Genomic DNA, 13929 nt, shown 5'->3' on the forward strand with positions numbered 1-13929 from the left:
TCTTGATGTTGTTGTGGATATTTTATTTTTTACCCAAAAGAGCACACAAATTAAATGCCTCTTTTTGCCTACCAATGGTCTAGAATATCAATAGTCAGTGTTTGTTATTCATGAAATTATAAATATGTAGTTAAGTTACTTTATTTTATTCGATACTAGTTGACCCGGTGGCATTTACTAATGTTAGTTCTTCAAGTTTCTCCAACCCACATACACCTGCCTGTCTCATTTATTTGCAAATAAAATATCTAAATTTGTACTGCATACTTTAGGGAGCTTTTTTATAACAGTTAACTGGACTCACAAAAAAAAATTTCCGAGTTTTACCCGGAATTTTTGTTCTTTACAAACTATATCCTGAAAATTTCGAATCGAATAAAAAAAAAATAAAATAAACGTGATGACATTACATACATGGACCATTTCATTTTTATATATATAGATAGATAAAACACATTTAATGATAAAAAAAATATATAATATTGTTTTATTATTTACATAGAAATGTAATCTTTATAATTTACTTAAAATTTATAATTTATTTACTAAATTTATGAATATTTTTTATTTTTTTACATTTATTATTTTTATTAAAAAACAAATAAATAACAATAATTTAATTACATATGTGTATAAAAAAAATTCAAAAAAAAAAATTAATATTCTATTTCCATTGTATCTATTTTCTTGCAATTTTCGTCATCATTATTTTCCAAAACAGTTTGCATGTAATGACCCCAAGCTAGGGTATTAACTTTATCATTGCATATGAAACGTTTATTATCTAAAAAACTTAAACTAACTTTTGTTTTATATTCTGTGTACAAATCATGTAATATTGACTTAAAAACATGCATATTTGCATAATAAATTTTATGATTTAATAAACAATCTTTATAGTCGGACAGACTCAATTTATTGCTAACATTTCTTTTGACACCCTTAGCTTTTTTGGTTTCTTTTAAATCTTCCGTTTTAAATGAATACATCTTTGCTCTTAAACCCACAAATTCCTTCATAAGTATGCCATTGTTTTCATCCTTCATCATCCCTAATACCTTTTTATTCTTTTGTGGGATACCAAATTGATTATTAATTTCATATTCAGATGTATCGAATCTTGTATCGATATCATTTAATATATCATTATAGAAATCATCCGTTTGTATTGTATAAATAAATGAATCTGTGTCCATATAATTAAGTTGTACTTTGGATTTATATTTAGGCAAAATATAATCATAATGGAAATCATACATCTTCCATTTTGAAAGCTCTAGAATTGTAAATCCTAAATAAATTGGTTTATTATAATATGAAAAAGTTCTATTTAGTTGGATTGCAATCATATTCTCATCAAATATGCTATATGAATGAAATTCTGGCTTGGCAATCATAGCCCGAGCTCCATGTCTTTTACCATCACTTTCCCATGCATTCACTATTTTAATGTTTTTACGTTTATCCACGTTTTCCATTGTTTTACCGTAAACCGCATTATTTAATAATTTAAAGAAATTTTTTTCAAACGTGTTTTTTGCATTTGTCCTATGCAAATTATTCAATGAAATATACTTCTGTAGCCAATTGGATTGTTTAAATTTTAAAATTCTATGTATTTTACTTAATTTTAAACCATGTTTTAAACATTGTTGTAAATTTTTATAGTAAATTACATACTCGCATTTATCATTTAAATCAATGAGTAATTTTTTTTCATTCGAATTGGGTGGAGTTTTGTTTTCACAACAGAATGGTAAATCATTGTGGTAATCATGGATTTCTTTTGGATATATTAAATCAACTTCCAATATATATCCAATATCCGAATCAGTTGGAATCGTTTCCAATGAAAAATTATCAATATCTGTTAACCATTCAAACTTGCCTTCTGGCAAAGCTTCTTACATTGCCCAACCATACAAGTTATTTGCATCTAAATATGTCAAGTATTTAGAAGGAAGTTTCTCATCATAATCAGAAAGATATTTGTTGTTGGCTGAAGAATACCTTTGAGAACATTGAACTATTCCACCTCTAATACCTTTTTGTAGAAACCGAATCATTTCAATGTCAGTAAGCAAATCCAATTTAATTTCAGTTATTTTTAGCATAGCATCCCAAGATAGGCCTGGTGCTGTATAATAGTGGCATGGATCCAATTTATAAATGCTTTTACAAACTGACCTGAAATTTTCAAATACGTCTGCTAATAATAAAACATCACTTTTTAAGTATACCATTAAATAATCTTCTAATGTCTTACATTCAAATTTACTCCAAACTTCTTGGGCATGTGTATAATCTTCTATAGAGCATTTGGAATCAGTTAGTTTGTTATAGAAGTCATCTATGCTTGGCAGACAAGTTTCTTTGAGTTTTTCTAAAGAATTTAAATAATTGTAGGGAAAGACGCCCTTTCTTATTAATAAATTGAATTGATTTTCATCGTCTGAATAAAACTCTTTAACAATTTTTAATTCATCTTTTGTTAAATTTTGTATTAAACTATCCAAACTTGATGGCATAAACCTATATGAATCTAGAAATCTAATTTCAATATTGTTCCCTTTATCACTCTTTATAGTTTTTGATAGAGATATATATAATTCCTTATTTAGGGGAATAATGTTAATGGGGCCATCGTCAATATTATTGAGCTCTTTCACAAATAAATGGCAATCATATGAAGAAAAATTGTGAAAAATGACTGGAAACAATTTAGGTGTTTTGGCATTAAGATTACAAGAATTATGAGCTGGTCCTCTATATTTACCGCTTAAATGACAGTGGTCTCTTACTTTAATTTCATTTGCAATCGGTTTAAAGCAAATATGACATATATCATTCAAAGCATAATCTAAATTTTCCTGTTCGGTTAAGGGTGTCATCGGTATAATTTCCTTTAAATAATGATCATTTAAAGATTTGACATCTGCAACTAATGTTTCTACAAACAATTTAGCAGCATCTATGCCTTTAAAATGACGTAGCTTATGACTTAGGTCATTATTGTTGATATTAGATTTTATAAAATAGGAAAATGCATAGGGAATATGTCTATCAACTAATGTTGTGGACGATTTGTTTCCATTTGGAATACAAGTTTGAATATTTTCAAATATGCATTCTGAGTCGGCATATATAACAAAAGGTACATCGAATTTATTTTTGTAATTTTTAAATTCTAAAATGGACTTATCTGGTGTGGGTACACGGAAAACCAGCTGACTGCAAATCTTCTGGTGTAAATCCAACTTGTCTTGATGATGAAAATGTTGGAGACAATCATCACATACAAATATTTTTGATTCATGTTTCGTTTGCTGAGATCTAATCAATCTGTAAAACACATTGCGATTATATGAATAATAAATAAAATGTATGTATGTAGAAATAAACAAAGTTTGATTTTTTCGATATTTCACTTACCTTGAAATATTTTTGATCCATATATAATGACATATGGTATTATGTGCAATATTTTTCTGAAGAAACAATAGATTGATGTGTTTCGACCTTTTAACTTTGCTTTTATAATAAGGTCCCACAATCAATTTAATGCTCTCATCATATCCAAATACATTAATGCTAATATTTGGATTATTTATTTCAAAGATTGATATATCTTTTACTTTTAATGGGAAGCATAACCCTTTGAAATTCAAGCTGTTACCTTTCACAGTGATATTTTCGGCTTCGATATTTACATTATACTTAGATGGACGACCAGCATCTTTTTTAAAATCAGCAATTGCTGAGATTATAGCCCATTTAAAACAGAATTCATCAGCATTTTTAACGTTTATGCATGCATATTTTAAATGTAATTTCTTTGGCAGTTCTATATATGATGAACCCTTTAGAGGTTGATATTTATTTAAATTTAGATAAACTTTTATTAATTGAACTAAAGTCCAACCACTATCTTTTTCCTGGAATTCTTCTGATTTTTTTCTGATGTTCATAATTTTGTTTGAAAATGTAGATTCAAAATCACTTATATTCAAAATTTCTTCCATCTTGGTTTGAAAAGTTTTCACCTCTAATGGCGTGTTTTCCAAATCATCCAAATTGGGTTTGGCATATAAAGCATGGAGTTCAATATTGTACTTTAATGCATAGTGTTCTTTTAAAAAGACTTTAACTTTCTGCATGAACGGTGTGTAAGCTTCTTTTAAAAATATCTCAGGTATGAGACATTCTTCATTCATATTTTCATATGAAAGTGTCATCACTCTTTTTTTAAACGCGCTTTTCACCATTTTGACATCTCTAAATGGTGCTTGTACTACGTCATTGGCCCTTGAAGTAGATGTATGATTTTGTTCATGCATTTTTAAATTTTCCTTGGCAAATAGAATTTGTAAAATATCCGCAACACACCTGCTTCGTTGAAATGCTGTCAAGCAACTGAATGATACTATATTTGTATTTTTACTCTCTATTGTTTACTAACGGAACAATATGAACTTGCACCACTGATTTAAATATATTAATATGCCAAGCTGTGTTTATGTTTGTAAATAACTTTATTTATATGAATTGTTTAAATTATAACAACTATATTTTATTATTTAATTCAGAACGATCGATTTGTCCGAACTATGTGATATACTGGATAGTACCCGTTTTACAATGCAGAAATTGAAAGACAGACAGACGAAGTTTATTGGCGAGGAGTTGAAAAGGTAGAGGGTGTAGTGTACGACTATCAGTACTAAACATTTTTTTGTTTCTCTTTTCCATATTTAAATGCATTTGACAATGATAATATTAATAAGCATCAACAGCGAAAAAGAAATAACAAAATATTAGTAATAAACAAACGGTACTCAATTTTTCTAGTGCTCCGAAATTAAAAATAGAATTTAATCATCTAATTCTCAAGCATGCTTATTCATACACATTTATTAGTCATGTACACTAAAGATGGGGAATCCCAAGATACACACATCTCTACTATCTTCTCTTTGTAGAAATACAAATATGTATTTCCTGTTAAAGACTATATTAGCATAAAAAAAAACTTTGTAAAAAAGATGAATAAAATGACAGCCGTACGTGTGATTAGTTTGAGTATTTTTTTTTTGTTTTGACTACTCTTTATTATACTCAATAAATTTTTTTGGGTTCTCGAAAAAATTCTAATTTCATAAACACAGTTGCACTTTTTCACTGAAAAATATAAAACCTAATTTTAACAATACTTATCGTTAAGAGATACTCCGAATTGAATTATACGGATTATTTTCGTTAAAAATAGTCGGTAAATAACGACATTTGTCAGGTTCTAATTAAGCCATAACGATAATTGTTAAGAAGTTATTTTTGTAACATAAATATTTGAAATAAGCCGTTCTTTGAAAGTACGATTGGTCAACCTTTTTGTGTTCGTTAGATACAGACTGATTTGAGTTTTAAATATACAAATTAACTTGCCTTAATTATCATTTGCTTTTAAAAAATAGTATTCGAATTTTAAGAGCAACTTTTATATGGGGCATAATATCCTTATTTAACACATTTCTGGAGTGTATAATGTTTATGCCTATATTCAAATTTCCTATTGAGCAATTTATTTAGCGATATGATACGAGTATAAACTTATATAAAAGCTAAAAAATCGATTTTAAGACCGTTTCATCTGAATTTTTCGACGGTCCTTATAACAACAAATATCTAAATTCTGAATCAATGATCACTTGTGGTGGCATAGACATATGGATTACACTGGGTTACTTTGATATTTAGAAAAAAAAACTCTTGTTCTTCTGTTTTCAGTAGGTTTCGCGAATATATGTATTTGGGGGAGCTGGTGTTTGATTTTTAAATATAAATGCGATTATTTATATACACGACTACAATTTTATCTACGAAAATACAGTGTACATTTTAATAAATAAAAATTTTTTTTTTAATTTTAAAAATAATGAACTTTATATTTTTAACTATATTCGTCGTTAATATGTATTACCGAGAGAAATAGTTAACTTCAAATACTGAATATTAAATTCGTTAGAGCAACCGATATTTTTCGTTACTTAACGACATCGGTAGGAATATATAAAAAATTATTATTATTAACGAGGCCTCAAGCACTTCGACCCGTAGGATCTTTTCCTATTAGATGATTATCCTATTAGATGAGAGATCAATTACATCCACTGGGGCCATAAAGGCCCTTCCGAACCATCTTGTTCTGCGTATTGCCAGCATTGGGCAGTCGCATAGAATGTGTTCAGAAGTTTCAGCTTGAAGTTCACAAAACCTACACTGTTCATTCGCAGCATTACCTAAGGTAAATTGGTGATACCTAAAGCCACAGTGTCCTGTGAATAATCCAGTAAGTAGTCTCAATTCACCCTTTCCGAGCGATAGCAACAATTTAGATCTACGTTTGGATAAAGTAATAAACCTTTTAGACTGTCTAAGTCCTGGTAGGTTGTTCCAAAATCGGGAAAATTCCGATTCAACCCAAGAACGAATTCGTTCCATAGTGTATCCACGTGGGATGCCAAAGAACGGTTCAGGGCCTATAAATGGGCGCCGGGCACCTCTATTGGCCAAACAATCAGCACGTTCATTGCCAGCATGGCCTTCATGACTCGGTACCCAGCACAAGGTAAGTTCATTGTGTGTGCCGAGTTCATTCAATGATGTCCAGCAGTCCATAACAACACCCGATCTTACCTCATATGAAGATAAGGCTCTGAGAGCAGCTTGGCTATCGGACATAACAAATATCTTATTATTCCTAACTCTCCGTCTCAAGCATTCGTTAGAGCATATAAGGATGGCGTAAATTTCCGCCTGAAATATAGATGGGAATGTACCCATTGGGATACCTCTTTGAAAATTTGGCCCATATATACCAGCCCCAGTGTCACCATTTGCCTGTTTGGAACCATCGGTAAACCACACTTGATCGGCATTATTCTGCCACCATGTTTGGTTTAACCACTCATCCCTTTCAGGTATAAGGACCCTAAAATTCCCATTTAACACCAGAGTCGTTGGCATATAGTCCGATACTGCAATACTGGGATCATTCCCAAAGATACCCAGTATGCTCATGTGCCCTACCAGGTCACCCGGCATTAAGCGCGATATCTCCGGTAATCTGGATGCACTCCTATAGGCCTCCTCCATTACTGATAAATGTAAGGGTGGGATGTGTAGGATTGCACCCAGAGCATGAGTGGGACAGGTCCTCATGGACCCAGTAATAGAAATACAGATAAGCCGATAGACCTTATCAAGTAGCGATCTTGCTGTTACCTGTTCCACTTTTTTCCACCATGCCAAAGCAGCATATGTTATTATTGGTCTAATAACTGTAATAAAAGACCAATATATCATCTTCGGTCTTAACCCCCACGTTTTACCAAAAAGTCGCTGGCAGGCATATATTGCCCTAGTGGCTCTTTTGATAGTGTTGGATAAGTGAGAATTCCAATTGAGAGAACTATCAAGTGTGACCCCAAGATATTTCACCTCCTTAGAAAACCCTATAGATGAGCCATTCAGTGTAGGCTCTATGAGTCTGATAACTCTTCGTCTTGTAAATGGTACAAGAATTGTCTTAGATGGGTTGATGGTTAACCCCCTATCCAAGCACCACTTGGTGGTAATATTTAGAGCAGTCTGCATCCTATCCGATATCGTTACGTCATCCCACCCAGTAACTGAAATTACTAAGTCGTCGGCGTAGCCATATGTACGGAAACCTAAGTTGTTAAGTTCCTCCAGTAGTTCATCTATAACCAGAGTCCATAATAGAGGCGATAGTACACCACCTTGTGGACATCCCCTGGTTGCCCGTATGGTTTTCGATGACCCTCCTAAGTCCAACTTAATAACCCTTGATGATAGCATCTCCAAAATCCATTTCCTTATAATTTGCGGAACCCCTTTTCTATACAGTGCTAAATCAATAGCACCATATGACGTATTGTCGAAGGCTCCCTGAATGTCAATAAACGCACAGAGCGATATGTAATTGGCATCTATGGCCTTCTCGATTAGCGTCGTTACTTGATGAATGGCAGTCACCGTAGATTTACCAGGTTGATAGGCAAACTGGAAACGGTGTATTGGATTCATCAAGAGATAGCTATCTCTTATATAACTATCGAGTAGTTTCTCCATCGTTTTTAGGAAAAACGAGCTGAGACTAATTGGTCTATACGACTTTGGCAGTTGTTCAGATTTTCCCCCAGCCTTAGGTATAAATACCACTTTAACCTCGCGCCAAGTCGTTGGCACATGACAAGCCATTAGACTTGATTTGAAGATTCTCGATAGTTGAGGAACAATAATGTCACCTCCTTGTTGTAGAAAGCATGGAAAGATTCCATCTGTTCCTGGGGATTTATATGGACTAAATTTAGATAACGCCCATTTTACCCGCTCTTTACTAAAGATCCTGCCTGCCAACCTGCGATTGCTATTGGATATTGAGGGATCCCATGTGTAAGTCGCAGTTGCACTGAAAGGCAATGATCCTGGAAAGTGAGTATCCAGGAGAAGTTTACAGGTCTCCTCCGGAGACTCAGTGTACGTACCATCTGGACGTTTCAGCATACAAAGACCATTGGTATGATCCCGAGATAAGGTCTTTTGTAGCCGAGTGGTTTCCGGGAGATTATCAATTTTCTCGCAGTAGCTACGCCACGTTGATCTTTTTGATCTCCTGATTTCCGTATTGTATTCACTGAGCCGTTTTGTAGGTGATCCAGTCACCTGTGCGTTTGGCTCTGTTGAATAGACGTCTTGCCTTAGCCTTTAGTTTATCAAGACCATTGTGCCACCAGGGTACATCCCTTTTCGGCCTCCTTGACTTTAACTGAGAACTAGATTCGAAAGCAATACGAATGTTCGAACTTAATTCACTAGCCTCAAAATCAATATCCGTCTTACTAAACATTGAGTTCCTATTAGAATTCTCAGTGTTACCTAAGTGAAAGCGAAATAGTTCCCAGTTCGTATTTTTGGGATTACGACATTTCGCTTCGTACGTCAAAGATCTTTCAATATCGAACATTATATATTGATGATCGGACATAGAAACATCATCAGAAACGTGCCAGTTCCTTATGGCATATGATAGGTTATTACTAGATAATGTGAGATCCAAAACCTCCTGTCTAATACTATTCCTAAAGGTGGGTTCATCGCCCTTGTTTGCTATATATATATTGTAATTGCAAATGAATTCTAATAATGACTCACCCCGTTTGTTGATATCACTGCTTCCCCAAACCGTATGATGAGCATTGGCATCGCAGCAAATAATCCATCCCAGATTTCTATTTTGGCAATACTCTACCAGTTTAGAGACCTCTGATGAAGGCGCTATTGTATCATCACCTGGCAAGTAGGCAGAGGCAATGACCACTTCGTGTTCGCCTGCTATCGATGGAATGTTTGCCCGTATCGCCACCAGATCCCCATGTAGGAATTCTGAAATAGTTAAAAATGTTAGATCCTTCCTGACAAGCATTGCCGCTCTGGGCCTTGTCGCATTTGAATCATAAATGAGCTTACCATGATCACAATGGAGTCCCTTAATTACCCCTGAGTTGATCCATGGTTCCTGGATAAAGCTTATATCCAGAAGTTCATTGATGAACTTACGGCATAGCAAATTAGACGCTGCCTTGGCGTGGTGTAAGTTCACCTGTAGGCACTTCAAGTGCCTCTTGGCTTTTTGTTTGCTAGCGGTCGGAAACATTAGTGTTTCCTGGACCGCGCTGCCATCTTTCTGCCGCGGTTTGTGCTGTTAAGAGCTGCTTCCTCTGCAGAGGCACTGGCGCCCCTTCGTGGTCTGTTTCCAGAGCTACTCTTCGCTGAGTTGAATTTTGGCTTAGTCACAGAAGAAGTTATACCTTTCCTCGAACTGGTTGGTTCATCAGAGGACCTTTTGTGGGCAATATTGTCCTTTAGGTCATGATGAACCACTCCCGTTGAGTAGGGTACATCCTTCTTCAGCGTAGCAGGCTTGGTGATTGTACCAGAACAAGAAGGTTGGTCTAATTGCATTTTTGGGCACTTAGTGTCCTTTACGCTAGACGCTAGCTGACTTGTTCTGTCACTCACTTTTGCCTTCATGGGTAAATCTTTCGCCACGTGCTGGCGATTAGTAGGCCTCAAGTGCACTGTACCATACCCATAGCCAATGTTGTATTCCTTAGCCTTTAGTTTGGAGGCTGATTTAGGGTCAATTGCAAATGTGATTTCAGCAATACTACCCTTGCTGACCCGATTCAAGACCTTCCAATATTCTACCGTTAGGTCATCATTCTGGCCTTCGATAAGTGATAGAATTCGGTTGGTGGGTATATCAGGAGCTTCGGGAAAATATCCAACAAATTTCTCCGTCCGTGGAACATCATCCTCTGATACAACCTTTAGTACCGCTTCCTTCCAAGGTTTCAGTGTGGGAACATGATTCTTGATCCACTGTGCTGAATCGTTTCCCTTGCAGTTAAACACAAGCCAGCCTGGTTTAAACGTGCAGCCTGCAAATTGTGGTTTTATCGAGCCTTTTTTCAGCTCCACAATTTTGTCCAGGACTGCTGCTTGTATGAGCTTTAGCTTGTCATCAGACCAAATTGTTATCGGAAAATCTGATGGAATCACCCCTAACCGTACAATTTGAGCTACATCCTTGTACGAAGGTAGAGTAGAATTGGGCGTGTCTATGCTATTGGTAGCAGGTATACCATCTGCAGTAGCACTAGCTACTCTTTTAGGGGGGTTAGGTTTCTCAGGAGTGGACCCGTCTGACCTGCCTCTTTTCCTGGGGATTTTAAGGTCACGCAGCTCGCTACGAACCTCTTTCATCGGCTTTAGGCACAATATTCTAGCCTCCTCGATGTTCATGCCTTGCTCCACATAAAGCTTTAGACGTTTGCGTGCAGCCCCACATAGTTTTGGTCTATCGTTGACGCCTTTTGTCTGTTGCACCGTGGCAACTGTCTTGGATGATGTAGAGGGTTGCGTGTTAGGCGTTAACTCCAATAACGCATCTTCTTCATCCGTTGGGATGGTTACCACAGTAGATTCGGGACATAAGTCCCCCAACACTAAGGTATCATCCAATTCTTCGATCTTCGAGTTAGGCACGGTAGAGCCTTCAACAGATTCAGTAAGGTCCATAGCGACCTGTTCTGATTTGGTTTCTTTTTCATACATGTTTAATTGTTTGTCCATCTGTAATTAAAGATATATATTATTAATGGGGAGAACAAAGAACATCATGCAACAGAGCCCCTTGTCGCAGATGGGCATAAAATACAACCGGACAATGCCCTTGTCCAGAGGCCACCGTTTGAAGACACACTAACGTAGTGCCATTCATTCCATGGACACGGTGCGGATAACATCCGGAATTACGGGTTTTTATCGAGCGTCCGCTCTAGATCCGCCATGTTCAGCTATAACAACAGAGACACCTCGTGTAGGGTGCGGTTCTACACCGCGCATGGACGGTCATTGGATACCGAAGAGGCTTAGGCATCATCATCAGATTAGCTATATTGCGCATTTCGGACCCTGCAGCCACCGCTGCTTGCCTCCATAAAAAAACTTACAGAATTGCGGTACTGGGCAGACATTTGATGCTAGTCCAAACCTAAAGTAGTTACATAAGTATGTTTATTTCAGAAACAATTATATTTAAAAATGTTTAAATATTTGTTATTTTTTTTTAAGAATATTTGACCACTTTTTAAACTAACGCCAAGAAAATTGAAGCGTTAAATTTGACAATCAAAGTGACAATTTCAAACAACTGCAATCACAATAACGTAAGAATCAGATGTTACAACGCGAGCAGTCACTTGGTTGAACGCAGTGATTTGCAAACTGTAATTTAATGCAACGCAAAGAAAATGGAGGCGTTGCGTTTTATAAAATTAGGGCCTTATAGTGCATTTACACCGAAGCGAAATCTAGTACATATGAGATTTCGAGCCAAATCTAGTTATTTTGACGAGATTTCCCATACAAAATGAAATCTACTTCGTGACTAGATTTTGGGGAAATCTCCTCAAATCTACTCAGTACCAAGTGATGCAACCGTGAATTTCTTCATAACTGACTAAAAAATACAGCACTGTACAAGTAAAATTTGACTGATACAAATAAAAAAATAATATAAAAAGTGCGGAAAAATTTTAGCGTTTGATAAATATTTTCAATGGATGCAAATATGAATAAAAGTTAAATTTATAAATTATAATACTAAAAATTTACTTATTTACTGCGGGTTTTGTTAGTCAGCTGTTTTTGTTATTAAATGAAATCTTGCTAAATGTCAGAAAACAGCGGTGTAAACGGTATAGATTTTGAACAAGATTTCAATTAAAATCCACTAGATTTCGCATCGGTGTAAATGCACTATAAGGTTTTTTTTCTTATTATACTGAAAAATACCACTCTGAAATGATCGAGTAGTACTAATTCTTTTGGATTCTATAAAATCTATAAAACAATGAAATTAATTTCAAATTAACCAAGAAAAATTATAAAAACATATTTTGAAAGACTCCTTCAAAATATGTATCACAATCGTGCTATGAATCACAGAGTATAACAGATGTGTCAAATTTGACGTTTCAAAAATACCAAAATCAGATGTTACGGCAGCTCTCTTATAAAGAGTTAGCAAATATTTTGTACTACAATAAGTATCAGTGTGTGTTTACCCCCTGTCTATACTTGACAACTTATTATCATAACAATTAATGAAGTTGCCTGAGCAAAAGCACTAACAACTTTGTCATAACGATGCAATAATACTATTAAGTAAGACAGCTATATTCGTCTGTGCCGAATCTTATATACCCTACACCAAATTATAATTCAAAATCCAAATTTTTTTTAGGTAAACAAATATTTTTATACCCTTCACCATGAGTGAGTGAGCTGACTGTATATATACCCTTGATATACAGTCAGCGTCAAAAGAAAGTGTACAAATTGTTTTTACATTTAAAACATTTTATTTACATATTAAAAAGCAATTTTTTCTCCAGTTCTAGTATATTTAACAAAACACTTAATTGTTCTCTTGCAATATATAAACAAAAAACTAAACTATTTCAACTGCAACAAAAACAGTAACAACAAAACCAAAAAAAGTGTACACATTTAGAATTGCAATAAGATTTTTCTAGCTACATAAAAAAATATATTGTTATTCTTTATTTTTGCCTAGATTATAATTTTTTGTGGATCTTGGATTTTAAGATAGTAGCTTTTCTTGTTTGATCGCGAGAACTTTAAAACCAAAATGGGAAAACAAACTGCAATTGAAACAAGAAAGTAAGTCATAAAATTTAAAAATGAAGGCAAATCGTCACGTGAAATCTCCTCTATAATAGGAAGAAGCCATAATACTGTAAAAAAAATTATAGACAAACAAAAAAATTTAGAATTTTAGAAGATCAGCAACGTGCCGGAACACCAAAACGCCTTAACAACCTTGAAATACGATCGATTGTGAGAGCAGTGAAGAAAGTATTCACAGTAAGTGCAGTAAAATTATGCGAAGAATTAACAGATTCGTCTGGATTGAGAGTTAGTAACAGTACGGTTCGCCGAGCGCTACACCCAAATCCTCTATATGGTGGAGTTCCGAGAGAATAACCCCACATTTCCAAACGAAATAAAGAGCGACTTCGAGAATTCGCAAACAGGTATAAAAACCAAGAAAATTGTTTTGGAATAATGTGCTGTTTACGGACGAAAGCAAGTTTGAGATTTTCGGAAGTAAAAAAAGGAGTAAAACTTGGAGAAGCAAAAATCAAGAGTTCGACCAAAAAATGTACTATCCACCGTAAAGCATGGTGGTGGTTAGGTGATGGTGTGGGGGTGCATGGCGGCAAGTGGCATGGGAAAACTCATATTTATTGATAGTTT

General features: G+C 34.7%; 2 protein-coding genes across 2 annotated transcripts in view; both read right to left on the reverse strand.

Moving 5' to 3' along the window:
• The window catches only part of LOC135959030 (uncharacterized), a 62159-nt gene extending 52779 nt beyond the window's left edge, over positions 1-9380 (reverse strand). Inside the window, exon 1 of the mRNA XM_065510020.1 lies at positions 9235-9380. Within this exon, the coding sequence (XP_065366092.1) occupies positions 9235-9285 (51 nt within the window). The 5' untranslated portion in view covers positions 9286-9380. The remainder of the gene's footprint in view (positions 1-9234) is intronic.
• LOC135956640 (uncharacterized) lies at positions 457-8280 on the reverse strand. Its single transcript, XM_065507187.1, has 4 exons — positions 7699-8280; positions 6527-6813; positions 3433-4305; positions 457-3342 (listed from the first exon to the last, which is right to left on the reverse strand). The coding sequence occupies exons 1-4, from the start codon at positions 8278-8280 to the stop codon at positions 1905-1907; spliced, it is 3180 nt and encodes a 1059-aa protein (XP_065363259.1). The 3' UTR covers positions 457-1904.
• Positions 9381-13929: the final 4549 nt, after the last annotated feature.

The sequence above is a fragment of the Calliphora vicina genome, chromosome 4, assembly GCF_958450345.1.
Source record: "Calliphora vicina chromosome 4, idCalVici1.1, whole genome shotgun sequence".
In the NCBI taxonomy this organism is placed as follows: Eukaryota; Metazoa; Arthropoda; class Insecta; order Diptera; family Calliphoridae; genus Calliphora; species Calliphora vicina.